Genomic DNA, 23,747 nt, shown 5'->3' on the forward strand with positions numbered 1-23,747 from the left:
ATGATTTATTTACATGTTACAGCTTGTTGTGAGGAAGATGGTGTTCAGATCGCTATGACAACAAGAAGTTTTTTTTTTAAAAAGATTATTTTTTGGGACAATTTTAGGCCTTTATTTTCACAGGACAGATGAAGACACGAAAGGGGAGAGAGAGGGGGAATGATATGCAGCAAAGGGCCGCAGGTCGGAGTCAAAGCCGTGCTCGCTGCGTCGAGGAGTACACCTCTATACATGGGCGCCCGCTCTACCAACTGAGCTAACCCGGCCACCAACAGGAAGTTTTTAGACGATGCAAGCCGTTTTAACTGCACCCAGTAGTTGTTGTTCAAGGAATAGCCCCAAAGCTAACTGCACCTAACATCATATTTTACTGTTACTCTTTCTACAAATACACAAGATATGCAGAAAGGACCACTTTAAACTTTGGAGCTTTGGAAGACCTTTTGAAGCATTTATGCTAGCAGTTTCACCTGGCTGTTTTTCCTCATTGTGCTAAGCTAGGCTAGACTTATCTCTGCAGAGGGGAAACTGATAGCGAGCTTCTTATCTGATAGTATTGAGTTTAGCCTACACAATATCAGGCTAACTACAGACACAACCGTTCTAAAAAATATTCATGTGCAAATGAATTGCATGAATGAAAGGTCTTGGGGGGGTGGGGTAAAGGTCTTAGCCTGGAACTCTCTCTCTGGATGCAATTAGATAAAGGTACAACCAATCAGAGCAACATAACGGGACCTACAACCAATCAGAGCAACATAACGGGACCTACAACTAATCAGAGCAACATAACGGGACCTACTACCAATGGCAGCAACAAAACGACACACGCAAGGCGGGGTAAAAAAAAATGGCGGCCGGGCCACAAACTTTCTCAAATTAAAGCTATAAAGTACACTAAAATGTGTGTGTGAATAGATTTGAGAAATACGCATATTCATCTGGTTCCCAGGTTAAGTATACCCTGCTTCTTCTTCTTTTCTACCACTCCCTTTATCCTCTGTTATGCCTCACTGTCTGAATGTTTGTTTTCTGATCATCTTTTTTTTTACAGTAGCCTATGGATGGAGAGAAAAACTGTGCTGCTCTGATGGACCTTGTAAGATGAGACTCCCACACAGTGACAGACTGGGATCAAAAAATGGCCCTGGCATTTGCAAAACACCGGCCCTGTCGCCGCTCCCACAGACATATGGCATTATCACGGCATATACTTTTGGCGGTCACTCAATCATTACTGCCCTTCATGATTCCTTTGAAAATCTCCCACTGAGTTCTGGATAGAGAGGGAGGAAAGGCGGTAGCACTCTACTGATCGTAGGCTGGGGCGAATGCTGTATAAATACAGCAAGTGAACCATGCTAATTGCTCAACCAGCGGATTTTCCAAAGATGTGGCATGCTCTCTACAGTGCCCTTCATCAACCTCCTTGGGCTAAATTCAATAGGTTAGCCTACATTTCTGTTTTCTCGAGAATCTGCTGTGTTCTAATGAAATGTATGCAGATGTGAATCAGATGAAGCACAGCTTCTTGAAGACCGTCCTCACAAGAAAAACAGCAACATTAGTTATAAAAGTGGTAGTCTATATCCACGACGTTCCACTTCCGGGATTGTTCAGGTGCCGCCAGAAATTCCGCCAGATGTCCCTCTTCTGGGCCGGATGTCCGTCACCTTCCTCTTTCTTTGTGTTGGCGTTCTAAACTCTGGTGGATTTCTGAGGACTATGGTTAACTGCTCCTCAGATCTCTGCAGGGTAAATCCAGACAGCTAGCTAGACTATCTGTCCAATCTGAGTTTTCTGTTGCACGACTAATTTTGTACGTACACGTTCCACCAAAACAAGTTCCTTCCCGAGGCTATTTTGCAGAGATACTGGGGCTCCGTGCAGCGGTTAGCACCGCCCAATGCGAGACTAATAAAAGTGAAGTTCCTGTTCCAATACATTTTCTACCAACAGTTAATGTTGGTTTAACCGTGGTCACAATTGTTCCCTTACCTTGCACACACAACAGGGTGTTCAACGCACCCCCCGTTTCAGTTCAAATCAACCTTTTGTCGGGGTTTAACGCAACTTAACTTACTTACAATGTTACTTTTGCAGCCTTCAGGGGACGCAAAGGGCTACAGCCTTGTTCAGTTGAGACTGATCAATGTTCTGTATTGACATTCAGTGTTTAAAAGGTCACTAGGAGTACTTTATAATATTCTTAATCATCATATAAACATCTCAATGTCTTCAAATGTGACCGTCAATAAATGAGAAGAAACATGACCTGCATTTAGAGGTTTCCTAAGAACATTGTTTGTCACTGTAAGGAAAAAATGAAAGTAATTGAATGATTTAGTGTTACTAAAGACAGGCTAGCCTGAGCCCCTCCAGCTGCTTTAAATGAAGAAAATAACATCCCTGAATGATTACATTAATAAATAAAATGGGTACAGAAAATTTTGCTTCATGGCAGTTTGAACAACATTGATTCCATTTCTCTTTATAAAGGTCGATATCAGCCACATACAACTATTTGTCTTACCCTAATGCAGATATATTCTACTTGTTCAGCATATTCATTTAGAGCTGTCCATTTCCTCTGATGGAGACAGAAAGATAAGAGACTGAAAGGTTTAATGGGAGCTGCTGGGGGGGATAAACAATTAATCCGTTAGTGCTCTGGTCTCACTTATTGTTGAAGTGGTCAGCCTCTTTGGAAGAAGGGAATCAGGAAAGCATTACATCACTATTGAGATGAAGCTATAAAGTCCTTTAATAAACTGATTCATCTTTTTCATATCAAATCAAATCAAATCATATTAAGCAAGACACACGGTTTTAGTCACTAAATATGTTTTCTGAAAGGTAGGCATCCCAACGTTTGCTGTAGCGTACTGAAGCAGGCGGAGGAAGTGACAGAAAGGGAAAGCAGGAGGGATGAAAGAAAGGAGGGGAGGTTGCTATGTTGCCTAATCCCGGCCGCATCACACACCAACACCATCTGTCACCATTCACATTTGGAGTCAGCTGCCGGGACTGGACTGCTGGGTAGTGACTGGTGCTGGTGTAGGGAGGGGAGGAGGGGGGGGGGGCGTCCAGAGCGAACCGGGTCAGCAGTGTGATGGCTCAGAGAGCAGCGGGGGACAGTGATGCAGCAGTGACACATGGCACCGCCTGCCCGCTCTGACTGCAGCTCCCTCAGTACATCCACCGGGAGACAGGAGCGGCCGGGCCAGGGGAGGCTGAGAGAGGCTGCCGGGAGGCTGGAGGCTGCCGCAACCCCCCACCAGGATCAGCCCCAGACCAAGCCGCTGTGGAGAGACTGAGGACTGGACGGACCGCGGATCATATCCCCTCCTGGTAAGCCCGACTCCGGCCCCACCTGTCATTACCTGCAGTGTTGTAGCAACCGGAGCTGGGGCTGCTAATATAGTGCTAATCACAGCAGCAACTCATGGTCTGTATTTCCATTAAGACATTCTGATCTGCATGTCATTGTTCTCACTTTACATTATGTAAAATATGTTAATACAGTAAAGCTGTATGATCTATATTCTCTTTATAATAAAGCATATTGCTGCTATACCGTTCTCTCTCTAGCAGGAGTTATTGCAGTTCACTGATTCTATAATGTTTGCACTTAAACACATTAAAAACATATTTTCATGACCTTATATTGTCATATTAGTAATTGGTGTTGGGTTTTTTATACACCATCAGGACCATAGTACGGTCTGTTGTATGGTATTGTACAGTATCTGTTTGTTTGTACATGCTGTCTGTTTATTTGTTTTTACTATGGCTGCAGCATGGGTTAAGTGCCCAAGACAAATTTCCCACGATGCGTGACAATAAAGTTAATCTTGAATCTTGAATTTTGAACATGGATGTCTTATGGTCCGCGCAGTGTGCCTGAGGCTTTCCGTCCCTCCCGAGCCGCCGTAGCGATGGGAGATAACGTGTCCAAGCGTCTGAAGCTGATCTCGGCTCCAGACGCGGAGATGGAGGAGCGCTCTTTCCCGAACCCGTACCTGGACTGGGAGCAGAGGCTGCCCGGCTCCAGCTCCGGAGCAGAACCCCAGTACAACGAGCCGTTCGATGCCGACGGACAGGTGAGAGCTCTGGCTCACAGGAACTACAGTAAGCGCCTGCTACAGTCCGCTAAAGTGGGAAAGATAGGCTATTAACAGATTCCAACTTCCGGGATCAATAACTCATCAGACGAACGGTGTTAAAACACAAACGACGCCTCTTTTCTACCGTAGTTAGTAAGGTAGACAGCGAGCTAACGCCTCATATTCACCGAGCCCAGAGTGATCTATAGCTCTGACCGAGCCGTGCTGGGTCGCTGAGCGGCCAGCTGTGACGCGCATGCGCAGGGACCGTCTACAAAGTGCAACAACGAAAAGCGATACAACAAAAATATGCAATAAAATATTCTATAGCTTCATTATTACACAGAGTAGTGTCACCAAAATTACTTCACACACATACCTGGTCTCTTGCTGCTTGTAGGCCCACTACAACATTTATTTTGGAAAAAAAAAGGTTTTCCAAAATTGTATTGGGGAAGAATATTCATAAGATTAATTATTAACTGATTATGTCTGACAGATTTTGTCACTGGGGCGTCACAACAGTGGAAGATCCAGCCACAAAACTTTACAGGTGTGTAGTTGAGTAAATTAAGAACGATTAGAAGATGGGTCTGTTCAAAGGTCACTATTAGATATTAAGCAGTAACTCATAAGCAGTAGGCGTACATGACAGTTGGTGGAGGGGCCTCCAGGCTCCGGCATGGCTACAGGAGGGGCCTTTTCACACCTGAAGGTCTTCGTTACATTGTATACATTTGATCCGGTTAGTTTTGGTTTCACACTGCAGTTATGCAAGCGCACTAAAGAACTCTACATGACAGAACTACGTCCTGTCGTCATCACATGTGAGCTGCGTCTCCCGATACTCGTAGTTGATTGGTTTATAGTAGAGCTGCACAATATATCGTTTTGTTTTTTTACCGTTATTGCAATTTGAACTGTCGCAATATACATACCACAAAAGGCTGCGATAGACAGATCAGTAGAAAATTTTAAAAGAAACTGTCGTTCTTTTTTTTAGCGCTGCCTTTTATATTAAATTCAATGTTCAATTTGTTCAATAAAAGAAAGTTGGAAAGGATTCCTTTCATTAGTTTGAAATTCAATAAGCAGTTTGTTGTATTTTAGCAGAATACTGTATGCAGCAGAACTGTGTACACTTTAATATAGAGCTGGGCGATATGGAGAAAATCAGATATCATGATATTCCTGACCAAATACCTCGATGTCGATATTGCGATGATATTGTGACAATTGTTGCTTTAACAAAATGTTTTCACAATTAGATTTTAGATAAATAATCATCAATAATGTGGATATAATGACAAAGTGGGTAAAGGCAAATAATAAAACAGCTAGAACAGTCTGGTAAGTGAAGAAAATTGCATCACTTTACTGTAATGCAGCCTTTAAAACCAGAAAAAGACAACCCTTATGCCATATTACGATATCCAAAATCTAAGACGATATCTAGTCTCATATCTCGATATCGATATAATATCGATATATTGCCCAGCCCTACTTTAATATCTGTTTATTTATCACAAGTAATATGGTTATCGTGATATTCAACAACATTATTGCATATCGCATATATATTTTTTTAAAGATTATGTTTTGGGCATTTTAGGCCTTTATTGACAGGACAGATGAAGACATGAAAGGGGAGAGAGAGGGGAATGACATGCAGCAAAGGGCCGCAGGTCGGAGTCGAACCCGTGCCCACTGCGTCGAGGAGTAAACCACTATATATGGGTGCCCGCTTTACCAACTGAGCTATCCGGGCGCCCTATCACATATTTTCTTCATATCATGCAGCCCTAGTTTGAAGACGGGGTTCCCAGTCCTCTCGTCTCCTCTCTCTGGAAATTTTGTGAGTTTTTTTCCAGCTGACTGACTGCTCTCTCCTCCTCAGGTTAGCGCAGCTTTCCAGAAGAAGGTCCAGAATAAGATCAAAGATCTCCTTCAGCAGATGGAGGAGGGCCTGAAGACTGCCGACCCCCATGACTTCTCCACCTACACCGGCTGGACAGGTCTGTGTCAAACTGAGAAGACACGCCGATCCCATTTCAGCCAGTTTCAGCCTTTCAGTGATCCCTGTGTGCTGTCTTCCCTACAGGCATTGCCCTGCTGTACCTCCAGCTATACCGGGCGTCCCGTGAAGCCACCCACCTGCAGAGGGCGCTGGACTACGTGAAGAGGACCATGAGGATCCTGAATGGCCGTAAAGTGACTTTCCTGTGTGGCGACGCGGGGCCGTTGGCAGTGGGCGCGGTGGTTTACCACAAACTGAATAACACTGCTGATAGTCAGGACTGTCTGTCCAGGTGAGTGGCTGGCACTTTGCATGTAGGTATGGACATGGTTGTTCTATGTGGGGAATCTAATGTGGCCCATGTAGGAAGATATGTGGCGCCACAGACATATTTTATGTTTCCGCTGCACATATTGCAAACTGCAAATGTCAGTGTTTCCCCTATAATTGTACAGACAGGAACCTCTACCAGGCCAGATAAATAAGAAATGCTAAATATTCATTCCACTATATTCATTCTGCAGCAGTGCACCGCAGTGAACTGCAACGACGCTGTTCATAAAGACTTTCTAGTTGACGACTACATAATTTCTTCAACAATGTGACATCAGTACACCAACCTCTAGTTATATAAAAGCAGATTCCGCCTCCCTCGTTTTCCCCCATAGCTCCTTAACACAGAGTCATTGGAATCCCGGCAGTATCCCGGGACGTGCTCACCGAGCCAGGTTTCTCAGTGAAGCCCAGGGTAGCAGAGCTGGAAAAGTCTGTTAGCTCCTCTGAGAAGCAGCAGTTCATCCATCTTGTTGGCCAGAGAGCGGATGCTGCTGTCGCAGTTTAACGGCTCGTTTCCCCGTCTGCGTCTCCTGCTCATCCCATCGAGAGCTGCTGCTCCTCCAACTCTAAGCTCTGCACAACCTCCCCGTTGGCTTTCAGACAGATTATTATGACAGTCATTCGTTAATATGTGTTTATTATTATTATTATAATTATTTTATATTATACTTGTGGGGGGCTTCCCAAGTAGGGTTGGGTATCGTTATTTTTAAAACGATTCTGGTTCCTAAAGCGTTTCTTGAAAAACTGAAAAATGACATCAAAGAAAGGCACTTTTATAGAGGTTTTTATTTTTTTAATTGAAAATTATTTCAATTTAAAGGTGCTCTAAGCGATGTTATGCATTTTTTAGGCTACAACATTTTTTGTCACATACAGCAAACATCTCCTCCCTATCTGCTAGCTGCCTGTCCCCTGAACACACTGTAAAAAAAACGCGGTCTCTGTAGACAGCCCAGGCTCCACAAACAGCAACAAAAAAAAACTGCGCCAACCTGCACCACCAAACATAAGAAACAGTTTTCTAGCCAATAACCGACAAGAAGGATTTGGGGGTGGGGGTGGGGGGGGTTCGTGCGCGGAAGCACGGAAGGGAGGGGGAGGGGACGGGATGAGGAGGAGGGAGGGGCGAGCTAGCCTCCGTTTTGTTTGACAATACTTCGAACGTCAACAAGAAGTGACGTCACCCAACATTGCTTAGAGCACCTTTAACTATATATTAACGTTTTAAAGTATTATCCCTGAGGGAAAATATGGCATTTTAAAAGTAGCCTATATTTACGGTAGCAGGCTAACGGTAGACTACAGAGAAAGTGTGATATTTTTACGTCCGTTTCGGAGCGACAGAGGGAAAATATTTCAGTCGACACATTAAGTGGAACCAAAATGAGGAACCAAAATTTGCATTCTAATCCAGTCCGAATCCTACCGGTTGCGTAGGAACCAGTTCCATAGTGGAACCGGGTTTTGGTACCTAACCCTATTCCCAAGTGAGTTGTGCCCTTTGGAGTGTATTTCTGTGTCATCATGGTGTGGTGTTGGTGTGTGTGTCAGGCTCCTCCAGCTCCAGGGCTCCGTGCTGGCTCCAGACTCTGAGATGCCAGATGAGCTGCTGTATGGCCGGGCCGGCTACCTTTACGCTCTGCTCTACGTTAACAAAGAGATAGGAGCTGACACAGTGGATGAGAGCACCATTACAAAGGTCAGACACACATGCATGCTTTTTCTTTCAAATGTATCCCTTAGTTATTCAGAGTTTTACAGTGTAACGTGTAAAACTTGTTCAGTGCAAGTTTTAACTTCTATCTCGAACTTTACAGTATTATGATGGGAATCACACGTTGTCACGAGTCCGTCACGTCCCATGTACCACCACCACTGGTTAATTTGATTTAGCTTTGATCTTTTGTTGAGAATTTTGTTAGTTTTCGTCACATTCTAGTTATTTGATCATTGCAAACTTTGGTCTAATTTTAATCAACAAAAAGCAAAGACAGTTAGGGGCCCTATCTTGCACCCGGCACAGCACAAAGCCCGACGCAAGTGTCTTTGCTAGTTTAAGACCGACCCAGTTGTCAATTTCCCATCCAACGCCCACGTCGTTTAAATAGCAAATGCACCTGCGCCCTTCTTTGCGCCCATGGGGGTGCTGGTCTTACAGGGAGGTGTGTTCAGGTGCATTCTTGCCGTATTGGTATCTTGAGGCAGCGGGAAGTGATCGCGCCATTGACCAACAAAAACCTGGTCTAAAGTCAATAGCGCAGCATTTCATTGTTATTTTAACAGCAAATTAGTAAAATGTGCCTAGGCTTATGCACAGCGCGCGCACACTATGCTTGTTACACACACACAGGGAAGCGCAGCAGCACACACACATGCAGAAGATTACGAATAAAAATATTACGGTGCAAATCCTCCATCATAATAGCAATGCTCCAAGGTACAAACGCGCCTGGCTTTTAAAGGGAATGGGAGATGACACTCTGATTGGTTTATTGCATGTTACGCCCAAAACACACCTATGAATTAATGAAGACACTAAGTACAACCCTTTCTTCACACCGTGCGCTTAGATCGTTAAAATAGGGCCCTTAATGTTTGATGTAATCTGAGGCTACATTTGGCACCATCTTTAATGGCTGTTGGACAAACTGACCGGACGGACAGATTGACCAATATAATCTATGGTAATCTGCTCATGGGTCACATCTCTCGCCCCTCCCCGCGCCCAGGCGCCGTCTCACTCCCTTTATCTCTCCTCGCAGTTCTCAAACTCGTAGAACTGGAGTCAACGTACATCCAGTAAATGCTATTTTGTGATTTGTTTTTACCGCCAAAGCGTTCAGCGTAACAAGCAGAAACAATGGTTGTGTTTAAGCTTCAGCATAGAGGACTGTGAGGTTTACTGCAACCTCAGCAATATCTGCTGCCTTCCATTGGACACACGCTCACCCAGCAGCAGCTCCAGTCTGTGTTCTGTGGCTCAGCCGCCTTCAGGGAGGGGTGATAGGCTACTAGTTGTGATGTATAACCAATCAGGTGCTGTGGGCGGGACACTCACTGAGACAGAGTGGTGACTACAGACACCGAGAAGCGGTTGCATCAGAGACAAAGTAGCACATTTTAAAATTATACATTTGTTATTGGCAATCGGATAAGAAAAATAAAGATTCCCATAATCGCGAAGAAATGCTGAATATCGCAGCCGATAATTGTTCGACCCCTCGTATAGATGTGTAGGAGTGAAGTGTAAAAGAACACGCTGGCTGTAAATCTGCTCTGTCATGAGGAAAGCAGTGCTGCCGCAGCAGAATTGTTTTTCTCACTCATTCGATCTTGCTTGGGGACCACAAACTGCTGACTCAGAACCTCTACACACACACACACACACACACACACACACACACACACACACACACACACACACACACACACACACACACACACAGTGTGACAGAAATCCACAGTATGTCTTGTGAAAGCATCCTCAAACCGTCATGGTTCCTAAACCTTAACCAGTGTCTTTGTAGCCTAAACGTACCGTTGCCAACTAGTGGTGGGCGGATACATCTAAATATCGATAATATCGATACCAGCGACGGTATTGATATTGATCAATAATAGTGTAATGAGATCGATACTTTAGTTTCAGTTTCTCTCCAGTGTGCACCGCTGCGGTTTCATCAAAGAGGCGACCTGGCTGTCTGTGTCTGTGTAGGTGGCGCTCCTGTCACAGGCACAGAGCAGGCACACGTTGCTCCTCCTCCTCCTCCCCCCCTCTTGTGATTTGATGTTGTAGCGTCACGTGACTCAGCGGCGCCAGGCAAACAAGCATGCAAGCAGCCAGGCCCCGGCAGCGGCCAGCATCACCACACACACACAAGCAGGACAGAGAGACGGAGCAGAAGAATGGCAGAGAGGAAGCGGAGCGCTGTGTGGCGATATTTTCAGGCCAAAAATTAAACAACGGCAAACTGTATCATTTGCAAAAAGGCTGTAAGATACAGTGGTAACACAACACATTTATACAAGCAAAGGGAAAATCACACTTAACCACTTAAAGGTCATGACAGTTCATTCAGATTTAGCAATTTGATGATGAATCCACCGTAATTATTAAAAAGTATCATATCGGTATTGGCGATACTGGCCCTGTATTTACCTGGTATCGGATCAATACCAAATTTTGCAGTATCGCACACCACTAATGCAAACCCTGGTCTTCAGTAGGTGCTGGGCTTGTACATCCACCGTTAACCCAGACCACCTCTGTACAACTACAAGAACATGACACTTTCAAAACTTGGTAGGCAAAAGTAGGGGGCAGTTTGCTGCAGGTGCTCCCACTTAGTAACTGTTCAACAAATTCATAAATCTAAATTCAAAACCCATAAGATTTATTTCTATATATATTAGGGCTGTCAATCGATTTAAAAAAATGTATCTAATTAATTACATACTCTGTGATTAATTAATCGAAATTAATCGCATACATAATTAACGGTGCCTGAACCGATACTTTTTAAGAGGGTAAAAAAAAAGAAAAAAAAGAAGGGCACTAAAAAACAGTTGGCAACATTAAAGAACAGCTTGTTTATTGCTAGGCCATATGGTCAAAATGAAATGATTTAATAATAATGTAATAACTATAACAATAACTTATTTCACTAGCAAATTGCTGTTGAACGACAAAAACAACCACCAGATGGGAAAAGGACATTTATCAATAACTTTGAATGCACCACAAGGCTGTAGTTTACCAGTTTCATTGAACGCACCGGTCAAACGTCAATATGGAATGGATTAATCTGCGTTATTTTTTCTCAGATTAATTATTCGAAATTAAGTTTTTTTGACAGCCCTAATCGTCACATACGCCCTAATATATATATATATATATATATATATATATATATATATATATATATATATATATATATATATATATATATAAATGATATGAGATTTAGGGCAGCTCTAGTACCTAAACCCTAACCTATTCTTGTATCAGGTAGAGACATAACAGTGAACCCAAACTCTTAACATCAGACTATAGTCTTTCTATCTCTATTTAGAGTTCTTCACGTGCCTAAAACTAAAAATAGAGCCCTGCCTGTACCTTCATCTCTAAGATCAGACCCTACTGAACCCTACTGGGACGCAAAATGTGAGACTTGAACCAGGCTTTTTTGTGCTTTATTGCACCAATTACTGACTACCTGGTCAGATTCAGTTGGCAACACGCTGTCCTTTTCCTCCTCCCACAGGGTATTCGCTAAATTGCTAATACTCAAGTAGACATGCATGGATACAGATGATGGGCATAGTCGGAGAGAGAAAGGAGACCTTTCCTAATCAATTACACATAGGGGGGGGTGACACACAGAAAAGGGCCACAGGTCGGATTCAAACCCGGGCCGCTGCCAAGGACTCAGCCTACATGGGGGGCACACTCTACTGGGTGAGCTAGAGGTCGCCCCAACAATCCATATGTTCTGCTGCAGGTCTTATTTTCAGGTTGTAGCTATAGGTTGTCAACACTAAAAATGCCCTGTTAATGCTTTCTCACGTAAAGGTCCTGTGACATGCTGCTTTTTGGATGCTTTTATATAGGCCTCAGTGGTCCCCTAATACTGTATCTGAAGTCTCTTTTATATAGGCCTCAGTGGAGCAGGATACCCAGGGCTCGGTTTATACCTATCACCATTTCTAGCCACTGGGGGACCATAGGCAGGCTGGGGGAACTCATATTAATGTTAAAAAACCTCATAAAGTGAAATTTTCATGACATGAGACCTTTAACAACTTGAACTACTTTAATTTTAACTAGGTGCCCTTTAAGTTGTATGTCTGTATTAGCTTAAGTTAAGTGTAATGTCTTGTTTGTGTTCTAGTATGTATAGTGTATGTCTAGAGATTTGTGGTGTAGTATGTAACCTTTGTCCTGTCTTTAATGTAGTTTGTAACTTTTTTTGCCGCCAGTCTTGGCCAGGACTCCCTGAGAGAAGAGTTACTAACTCAATGGGACTTTTCCTGGTTAAATAAAGGTTGAAAAAACAAAAGAAAAAAATACAAAACACATCCTGTTAATCAAATCTGAGTTTTATTCTAGTTATTTTCAAATGTTAAAAGCTAAACCTATTCGGATTCGGTAAGGGGTGTGAAAAGGATTCCCGTTCAATAAGAGGATTTGATTTCGGGCGGAGTCGGTTCTCAGTGATTGTTCTCCACATTGAACACCTGAACACACACGATTGATTAACACCGGCAAGCTGTAGGAATTCAGTTCCCACAAGGAGAACCAACTTTCTGCCAGGATACAGTGTAGGATTTTATCTTAAAATGTGACCTATTGACCGGTCTGGCCCTAAAAAGGCCAGACTTAATCTGACTCCAATTCTTTGGTCGCTATTTTGTGTTCGTTTACTGGTAGATCAGAGAAATAAAACTCAGGAATCAAATCAAGACCAGGATTCGTCCAGTTAAAGTTAATAACAAGTTTAGTGAAAGATATTGCAGAATACAAGTACATGTACATGGATCTGATACTCAAAGGCAGAGTCTCTATCACCTAACGGACCGAGAGCGTCTCCCCCAGCATCAGGTGCTGCTAAGTTAAGATACTGTCTATTTATCCATTTCTGTCCCATCCCTGGTGGTGCTCTCATCAGTTTGGATCCAGTCCAGATCTTCTGGCTCCAGCCGGCTCCTGACTAATTTGTAACACTGTATAAAAACATGACCTTGACTTCCAATTCTCAGCTCAGAAGAAGCAAGCCGCTATTGTTGGATTTTGAACACCTGTGTTTTAATCTCCAGCAAACTTTAAGGAGTTTTCATGAGAGCCAGGTCATTTCCATACAGTGTCACAAATCCCGCGCTTGCATAGTGCTGACCATTGTTGCCTCGTTCCCTCCCCCGATCAGAGAGGACCTTTCTCACACTCCCTTTATAATGTCTAATCACTGTAAAACTAGATGGCCTCTCATAACCCAGGGAAACAGAGGCACTGAGGTCAGCACCATGAACTCTAAAACCTTTTCTTAACACTTTCACAAAATATATTCTAACAACAGTCAGACAGGTCATTTATGTTCTGCAACTTTTTCTCCCTTTCAAATCCTCAGGTGGTGATGGCCATCGTGGAATCAGGGAAGAACATGTCAGCCGAGCAGAAGAAGTCGGATCGCTGCCCTCTGCTCTACGAATGGCACAAGAAGCAGTACATTGGTGCTGCCCATGGCCTGGCTGGAATCTATTACATGCTGATGCAGGTAAGGCAGGCTGAATGGGTCCACTGGTTGGTTGTTGGTGTTGGGACATCTAGCCAGCCTCCCCTTTGAAAATCTAAAATGTAATCCTAATCAGACTTTATATGACAGCTGTGTTGAGGTTCAGAGCGTGACAAGATCATACAAATTCTGAATTCCCTGCCGTAAGGGTAGAGTGAAGAGATTAGATTCTCTCAGTTTAGGCAGTATTGTCATGCTAGTCTGGATAATCAATCATCTCTGATTGCTGATGGAAAAAAGTTTAGTACATGTGTTTTTTTCACAGTGAAGCTACAGTAGTCAGTATATAGTCATAGAAACAAAGCACCTCATTAATGATTCACCTGATTAATGCAACATTATCACAATGTCTCCAGACCATACTTCAGCCAGGCTACAGCTAATTGAGTTAGGGACTAGCTAGTGGTCCAACACAGCCTGGAAATGAGCGAGCAAAATCAAGCAGCCCCTTTATTTTAGGGGAAGCAACATCCATGCCCTTACTTGCTTTTGAGATAGATAGATAGATAGATAGATAGATAGTAGGGCTGGGTGATTAATCGAAAAATAATCGTAACCGAAATTCAGAGCCTATAACCGACGTAATTTTACCAAGTCGGTTATTTTGGTCTTTTAATTCCTATTAATATTTCCGCGGCCGCCCACTGTGTGTTAATGTACTTTCCCCTTAAAACATATTACGGCCGCCGCGTGTGTAGTCACGTGACTCCGCCCCGTCCAGTCTGCGACCATAGGTGCTTTCCAATCGGATAGTACTTGTACTTTTTAGAGGAAAAGTACACTTCTAAGCAGTTCTAAGAACTACTCTCCCCCAAAATCTTTTTTCCCGTTTGTATTCCCACTGGCCAAGTGGCCATAGGGACTGGTAGGAGGGGTAAGGGAGCGACGCAAGCACGGCAACGGTTTTTATAGCATCGTCACTAGACCTTAGCGTCACATACAACAACAACAAATGATGCTAATACTTGTGCACTTTTCCTATATTAAATGCACGTCCATTCTCGTAGTAATTCACGTAATGTTTTGCTCAACACAGACGGGGCTTTATTATACTCGGAACAGACCCCGCCTCTGCCTGCTGCGCTGTGTGTGTGTGTGTGTGTGTGTGTGTGTGTGTGTGTGTGTGTGTGAGATGGCCGGCGAGCCGCAGGACACGCTTGTGGAGTTTAACTCCGAAAAGACAGTTAACCACAGGTTCCCGTTAATCTAATGATGGACATTTATTATTTATTTTCTACATTTTTAGGAAACTTTTTTTTTTTTTTTTTTTACATTAAAACTTAAATTGCTTTTTTATAAGACGTTTTTATTTCATTGTAAAATCTACTGTTGTAGATTTCAGTTCAGTTGTTTGAAATATTTAATAAATAAGCATTAATTGCTATCTGTGTGTTGTTTCCTTATTTTAGAGTCACAAAGATAGGATTATGCACTCTTTCATTAGAAAAAAATAACCATGAACATATTTACAGTATAAGAAAAGAATTTTTTTTTAAAATAATCGTTCAATAATCATAATCGAGGTAACTTGTTCGATTAATCGTGATTATGATTTTAGCCAAAATCGTCCAGCCCTAATAGATAGATAGATAGATAGATAGATAGATAGATAGATTTCGTGGAGACATTCATGTTTGTAAAGCATTAAAGTTTAAGAAAGGATGGTTCACATAAGACAACATTTTTTTTTATTTGTATTGTCTATGTAGATGTACTCCCCTACAAAATCACCCCAGGAATTCAAGAATGATTTATCATTTACAAATAGAGCTATTCAAGTCATATCGTAAATACTCCAGTATTTATTCATATGGCAGTATACAGTATATCGCAGGAAAAAAAATATTGGATTTTCATTTTCAGCCATGATGTCTGATTGGTAATACATGTGATGACATTTTATATCCAAAAGGGCAAAGGCCAACTTCCCTGTGACGTCCTAATGTCCATTGTGTTATTCAACGCCATAACTCAGGAACAGGAGAGACCTGATCTGGTGACACTCATCTTGAAACTGTAGTGATTGTTTAGGTCTTCTGTGCTGTGGCGGAGGCATACAACCACAAGGCTGTAATTCTAGTTCTATGATGCAGCTTTTGTCCTCAGTGTTAAATTTTCCAGATTTGATTGATACACTGTGCTTAACGCCGCCTTCACATTGGCACAGTAGATACGGCTGCGAAACGACCGGAAGTCATTCATTTGCTATGGAGATTCGCTCACCGCATGAGAATGAATACGGTGCGAAAAAAATCGTGTCTGTTAAAAAAGTTGAACTCGAACGAAGTTGAACGGTTCCTATCCGACAATCTGAGCGGAAGTTAGCGTTGCTATGGTACTGATAAACAAATCTGAATTCTTAACTTTTAATACAATAAATAATGATTTCATTATGATATGTTGTCATGTAATCTATTCATTTTGGAGTATGTGAAAAGTTCTTTTCGTGCAGAAACAATGCATGGTTAGCAACAGACATCGAACTATTGACATTAGACCGCTATATCACATTTAACCGACCTGACATATCAACATCCTGGGCAACTTTTCTCCACCCAGCAGCCTTTCTGTTCATATCTTTATAGCCCTCAGGTGAGAGGTCATAGAGAATTTGACATTCGGACACTGACAGAATGAGTCGTTCTAGTCTCTCTAGTCTCTCCTTTTTTCTACTCACTTCCGACGCTTTCAACGGTGTAGTACAACGTCCACTGGGGGCGCATTGCGTATTACGGAGCTGATTTCAAGTGCCAGTGTGAAGGCGGCTTAATGCCTGACTTTAGTTGCATTGAACTGCGGGATCTTTTAACCTGCTCACCAACTGCTCTCTCAAACAGGATACTAGGGCTGCCACCTCTTAGTCGATTAGTCGACTAATCGGTCGTTTTGGTCTTAGTCGACTAAGATTTCTTTAGTTGATGAGTCATTCTTTATGCTTATTCATGCTTAATTACTCATTTCCAAGAAACTTATGAGCACATTTCTGGTAAGCACAAGATTTAAAGTGGTGCTTTTGCAGGATTAATTGTGGAGAAACTCAGTTTTACAGATGGTTCCTTAACTACATTTATATTGTGCTTTTCTAGTCTTAACCACCTCTCAAAGAGCACAGCTCTGTCGATTACATCAACTAATCGATTAATCGACAAAATCATATAAGTGTTAGTCGACTAAGAATTTCTTTAGTCGAGGACAGCCCTACAGGATACATTCCTATACTTTGCTGTGCACTGTGTTGTACTGAGGGACATAAAAAGCACAATAGTCATGTGACATTAAAGGGGCGATAGAATGGTTGTATACGGTATTTCACGCTGTTCCTTAAGGTCTCCTAATAGGGTATGTAACATTAGTTGGGCTGAAAATGTCTCTTTTGCTGTTTTTTTTGCCCTAATGTTACCCTGTTAAATGGGACTGGACTGAAACGAGAGCTTTTCTGCCTTATATGGTCTGCTTGTGAATATTTAGATGAGCTGCACGCTGATTGGTTGAGCTTAGCATGCACACACACACACACACACACACATACACATACACGTTCCCCTCTGTGCCCATGTCCCCGCCCTCCCCCGCTGCCACCACACACACACACACACACACACACACACACACACACACACACACACACACACACACACACACACACACACACACACACACAATCCCTTTTTTCCTCAGTGGCAGCTTTCTTCACACTGTCCGTTAACGTTCCAAAGACAACGTTACAGACATGTCCAGGCATGCCCGCTATGGTGCTAGCTTCAAACTTGATTTCTGCCCGGCTGACACACAAACTCATCAACTAATCTTACTGTACAAAGCACCAGATACAGAGTTTCGTTACAGTCTATTCATCCTCCTGTGTGGCGCACACACACACACACACACACACACACACACACCAATGCTTTTGACACCGTTCTCTGAGGATCCATGTTGGAAAAAAAAAAAGTTTACGTACCGTGAACCGTCGCCGGCAGGCAGCTCCCGCACACCGCCCATTGCGAGTCCACTGCGCCACCGATTTAAATCCACATGTCCCGCTTAATTGTCCGCTTTTCTCTGCGCCAGTATTCTGAGCTTTATATAGGCGATTTCTCGCATAAAAAAGGATCAGAAGTGAATTTAGTAATACAAGAGCAGGCGAACAATGTAAAAAGTGTCTGAGATTTGCGCGACCTAGATTTAGAAGACTACCTGACCTCAGATCAGTTAGTGGCCTATGTCAATTTTGGGGCGTTACAAAGCTAGAAGGTAGAGCCAAATGAGGAGGAATTGAGAAGTTGACGTCAACTTTTAGCTTTGTTCAGATTCGCCCATTTTCAGCAGCAGTTTCAAATTGTGAGATTTGCAGAGGAAAGAGGTGTCAATGGGATTTTGAGGTTCTATGTATGTCCTATTTACCCACCAAACTGTCGTTTTTCAACTATGACAAGGTAAAACCGGTTTTCAATTCAATTCAATTCAATTTTATTTATAGTATCAAATCATAACAAGAGTTATCTCGAGACACTTTACAGATAGAGTAGGTCTAGACCACACTCTATAAAGCCCCAACAATTCCAATAGTTCCCCCAAGAGCAAGCATTAGCAGTGGCTATTGCGACAGTGGCGAGGAAAAACTCCCTTTTAGGAAGAAACCTCGGCAGACCCAGACTCTTGGTGGGCGGTGTCTGACGGTTGGGGTTATGACGGTACAGGATGTAGCGTGGCACAGCAGAGCATGGGTGGACGCGGTGGACGCAGCAGGACGTAGCCGGGCATTGCAGGGAATCGCAGAGCGTAGCAGGGTGTAGCAGGTTCATAGCCACAGCTGCACCCAAGACCCAGGTCTTGGTGTCGCCCTAATCCGAGGCGATGTTCTGGGCGAAGAAGAAACATAAGGACTCTGGGGAGTAAACTCCCCAGAGCTAGGTGAGTAACAAGCACTTCTGAGACAGGATGTGCATAAAAGGAAACAAAAGAAAAGAGCGTGTCATAAGAAGGAACTTCCTCGGCAGTCTAGAATTATAACAGCATAACTAGGAGAGGCACTATATTATTGATTATACGATAGGTAAATCTGATGACTGTAAAGAGAAGCAGAGAAAAGCAGGGGTGCTGTGTCTTCAGCTATACACCCTGCCCCGCCGGTCTAGGCGTTCACTGCAACTCCTCACTCCCTAACTATAAGCTTTATCAAAGAGGAGAGTTTTCAGTTTAGTCTTAAATGTAGCGACGGTGTCTGCCCCCCGAACCCAGATTAGGAGCTGGTTCCACAGGAGAGGAGCCTGATAGCTGAAGGCTCTGCCTCCCATTCTACTTTTAGAGACTCTAGGAACCACAAGTAACTCTGCATTCTGGGAGCGTAGTGCTCTAGTGGGACAATAAGGTACTAAGAGGTCCTAAAGATATGAAGGAGCTTGACCATTTAGAGCTTTATAGGTCAGAAGAAGGATTTTAAATTCAATCCTGGATTTTACAGGAAGCCAATGGAGAGAAGCTAATACAGGAGAAATATGATCTCTTTTCTTAGTTCTTGTCAGAACACGCGCTGCAGCATTCTGGATCAGCTGGAGAGTCCTAACGGACTTATTTGAGCATCCTGATAATAAGGAATTACAGTAGTCCAGCCTGGAAGTAACGAATGCATGGACTAGTTTTTCTGCATCGTTTTGAGATAGGATGTTCCTAATTTTAGCAATGTTACGAAGGTGAAAAAAGGCTGTTCTAGCGGTTTGTTTTAGATGGGCGTTAAAGGATAGATCCTGATCAAAAATAACTCCTAGATTTCTGACAGTAGTACTGGAGGCCAGGGCAATGCCATCCAGAGTAATTATATCTTCGGCTAATGAGGTTCGTAGGGGTTTGGAGCCCAGCACAATAACTTCGGTTTTGTTTGAGTTTAACATCAGGAAATTGTAGGCCATCCATGATTTTATATCTTTAATGCAAGCTTGAAGTTTAGCTAGCTGGCTGGTTTCGTCTGGCTTGATTGACAGATATAATTGGGTGTCATCCGCATAACAGTGAAAGTTAATTGAGTGTTTCCTAATAATATTGCCTAGAGGAAGCATATATAAGGAGAATAGAATTGGTCCAAGCACTGAGCCTTGAGGAACGCCATGGTTAATTTTAGCGTAATTGGAGGGTTTATTGTTAACATTAACAAATTGCGATCGATCAGAGAAGTAGGACTTAAACCAGTTTAGTGCGATTCCTTTAATGCCAACTAAATGTTCCAGTCTCTGTAAGAGGATGGTATGGTCAATAGTATCGAATGCAGCACTAAGATCTAATAAGACAAGTACGGAGACAAGTCCTTTGTCTGATGCAGTTAGAAGATCGTTAGTGATTTTCACCAGTGCCGTCTCTGTGCTATGATGCTTTCTAAATCCTGACTGAAAGTCCTCAAATAAGCTATTGCTATGTAGAAAATCACATAACTGATTAGCGACTACTTTCTCAAGGATCTTGGAGAGAAAGGGAAGGTTAGATATAGGTCTATAGTTGGCTAAGACCTCAGGATCGAGGGTGGGTTTTTTCAGTAGAGGTTTTATCACAGCTACTTTAAATGACTGCGGTACATAACCTGTCAATAAAGACATATTTATCATATCTAGCAATGAAGTGTTAACCACGGGTAACGCTTCTTTAAGTAGCCTCGTTGGGATGGGGTCCAAGAGACAGGTAGATGGCTTAGCTGAAGAGACCTTTAGCATTAATTGTTGAGGGTTTATAGGATAAAAGCAATCTAAGTATATGTCAGGTCTAGTCGTTCTTTCTAGCAGTCTGTCAGTTAAAGGTGACCCATTAGAGGTTGGGGGAAAGAGGTGATGAATAGTATCTCTAATTGTTATAATTTTATCGTTAAAGTTTCCAGTTTGGTGGAACGCCATTTACTTTCAAGTTTGCGCGAGATTTGCTTTAATTTACGAGTTTGGGAGTTATACCAAGGTGCTAGTTTCCTTTGCTTCATCGTCTTCTTTTTAAGGGGAGCAACAGAGTCTAAAGTCGTCCGTAGGCAGGCCGTAGCACCGTCTACGAAATTATCAATTTGAGAGGGACTAAAGTTTACATAAAGATCCTGTTATATTACGGCACGGTAATGAGTTTAGTGCTGTTGGAATATCTTCCTTAAATTTAGCTATAGCACTGTCAGATAGGCTTCTAGCGTAGAAGCTTTTATCTAATTTCGTATAATCGGGTAGTAAGAATTCGAAAGTTATTAAGAAGTGGTCTGATAATAAAGGATTTTGCGGGAATACTATTACGTCTTCAATTTTGATGCCATATGCCAGCACAAGGTCAAGGGTGTGGTTAAAACAGTGCGTGGCCTCGTGCACACTCTGACTGAAACCAATTGAATCTAGTAGTGAGTTGAAAGCACTACTAAGGCTATTGCTGTCAACGTCCACATGGATATTAAAATCACCTACAATAAGTACTTTGTCTGATTTTAGGACTGCACATGATAAAAACTCTGAGAATTCCGATAAAAATTCAGAATATGGACCTGGTGCTCGGTAGACAACAACAAATATAATTGGCTGTACTGTTTTCCATGTTGGATGCTGAAGGTTAAGAACGAGATTTTCAAAAGAGTTATAATTTAGTTTAGGTTTAGGATTAATTAACAGGTTTGAGTCAAATATGGCTGCAACTCCCCCTCCTCGGCCTGAGCCTCTAGGAATTTGAGTATTAATATGAGTGGGAGGAGTGGCTTCATTTAGACTGACATAATCTTCATGGCCCAGCCAGGTTTCAGTTAGACAGAATAGATCAATTTGATTATCGGATATCAATTTGTTTACTAGTATTGCTTTAGAAGACAGAGATCTGATATTTAGTAGACCGTATCTAATTTTCCTATCCTGTTCTATCATTGCAGTGGTAGTTGTAATTCCAATTAGGTTGTTAAGTATTGCCCCTTTTTTGGTTACCTGTGGCTGACGTGAACTGGATGCTAAATTGACTATGTTTGCAGTCAACTTCTTATTACTTAGGGGATTCAACACTTTGTATGGTCTATTGTTGATTATAACTGGAATAGTACTAGTACTACATGTTACCCTGCAGAAAACATTTTCAGATTCATTCACTTGTAAAGTGCCATTAGGATCAATACCTGGGGGGCATGAATCTGTGATATTTTCAACAGAATGTCAATACTTAACTTTCAGTGTGGTCGTTATGTTGTCAGATAGCAGCCTGGCTCCATGTCGGTTTGGGTGGAGACCATCATGTTTCAGCAGGCTGGGCCTCTCCCAGAACAAGTTGAAGTTGTCGACATAGGGAATGCCCAGGGAAGCGCAGTGGGGTTTCAGCCAGGTGTGGAGCCCGAACAGTCTGGACCATCTTTCAGCACCCTTTCTGTAGGTAGGTAGAGGCCCAGAAATGACGATCCGTTTTCCTGTGCCCATCAGGGTGGTGATGAGAGTGGTGAAGTCTTTTCGAAGTGCTGTCGACCGTCTCTCTCTGATGTCGTTTGTGCCCACATGCACGATGATGTTGTCGACCTTAGCGTGGCAGGCGAGGATGCTGGGAAGTTTGTGCTGGATGTCACGGACCTTGGCACCAGGGAAGCAGTAGACCTTGGACGGACCGCTAGATGTAGGGGGAATGTAGAGGTCCCTGACCATGGAGCTTCCGATGACCAGCGTGGAAGTTGTTGGGTCTGAAGGGGGGCACGCCGACTGTGTGGATGGGCCAGGATGAGTGCCGTGGGGACGTGGCAGAGAAGGGTTTCCGCAGAGCAGAGGGAACTCCTCATCGTTCATCAGAATGGTGTAGCGATTTTCTAGTCGTATAGGTTGGGCTGGGCCTGAGCGTTGTCCTGACCGCCTGCTGTGGTGCTTGCTTATACGCCATGGCTCAGGCTGGTGTGGAGTGGAGCTGGTCAGCAGAGCTGACTTGGTTCTCGGCAGAAGCCGAGGAGAGACGACAGGGACAGAGGTTGTATTAGTGCGTGGTGGGGTGAGAGTAGTGCAGGGCAGAGTGGAATCAAAACATCCGACATTAGTGTGTGTGTGAGGGGAACTTCCAATGATAATGGTGTCAAGGAACTGTTCATTCACCTTGATCTGGTGGAGAGTCGCTATTCTGGCTTCAAGTTCCACTATCTTCTGGCTGAACAGGAGGCACGAGTCGCAGCCAGGTGTACAGCTGAGGGGGGGCATCGTGTAGCTTGCTAGTTTAGCTAGTAGCAACGTTGACGGAGGCCCTCTCCAAAACCGATCCCTCTTCACTTGCAGTTCACAAGTCAACACTTGCGGATGCTCCTGCTTGTGTTAGCAAGCTGTGGATACTCCGTTACTACTGCCAAAATATAGAAAAGAATTCCAAGGAGGCAAACATCCTAAGGGGTCCGCGTCACCTCCCCGCTAGCAGACAGGCTAACTAGCCGTTAGCACAACAAATAGCTAGACGTTGGTTAACGGAGCGGAGGAGAGTTTTACAAACAACGGAGAAACTGCAGCCAGACAGGTCCGGTTAATATACAGCTAGACGATGCAAAGAGTGACTGTATTTCACTGTAGAGGACTTAAATCGCAGGACGTTAAGCGTTAAGCAGTCTGCAGCTGCCGTTGTCTACAACAGGAAACAGGAAGTCAACCGGAAGTCATACGTACCTGCATTTGCATTCTATCTCCCCTTTAATGCCTAACCTTGACCCAGGGGCAGTGAATGAAGCTGTGCAAAGTTCTGACTTGTTGGACAGGCTGAAGCAGCACACTGCTGTGATTGAAGGCTTTGCACACTTTGTTTGGCTGCAAACAAGCCATATTGCCTGAGTCAGCATGCCTGATCTGTGTTTGCCACCTTTAAAGAAAAAAGTGATGAACCAGATGTGTTCCAAACGTAATTCTTTCATTACACGTCAGAGGAGATTTTCTTAAATTGCTGAACAAACAGGAGACAAACATGGCCTAAATAAGTTGATCAATACAATGGCTATTATAGTGTTAGTACTGTCTGTTAACTGGCTATAAAGCTTGTTGCACTAAAGATAATCTT

General features: G+C 43.2%; 1 protein-coding gene across 1 annotated transcript in view; it reads left to right on the forward strand.

The window, feature by feature from the left end:
• Nucleotides 1-3,095: 3,095 nt before the first annotated feature.
• Nucleotides 3,096-23,747, forward strand: part of lancl2 (LanC lantibiotic synthetase component C-like 2 (bacterial)) — a 31,204-nt gene continuing 10,552 nt past the window's right edge. The window contains exons 1-6 of the mRNA XM_031320419.2: nt 3,096-3,351; nt 3,899-4,103; nt 6,004-6,121; nt 6,208-6,415; nt 8,014-8,161; nt 13,587-13,733. Of these exons, the coding sequence (XP_031176279.1) occupies nt 3,939-4,103; nt 6,004-6,121; nt 6,208-6,415; nt 8,014-8,161; nt 13,587-13,733 (786 nt within the window). The 5' untranslated portion in view covers nt 3,096-3,351; nt 3,899-3,938. The remainder of the gene's footprint in view (nt 3,352-3,898; nt 4,104-6,003; nt 6,122-6,207; nt 6,416-8,013; nt 8,162-13,586; nt 13,734-23,747) is intronic.

This window comes from Sander lucioperca, chromosome 23 (assembly GCF_008315115.2).
Source record: "Sander lucioperca isolate FBNREF2018 chromosome 23, SLUC_FBN_1.2, whole genome shotgun sequence".
Taxonomy (NCBI): domain Eukaryota; kingdom Metazoa; phylum Chordata; class Actinopteri; order Perciformes; family Percidae; genus Sander; species Sander lucioperca.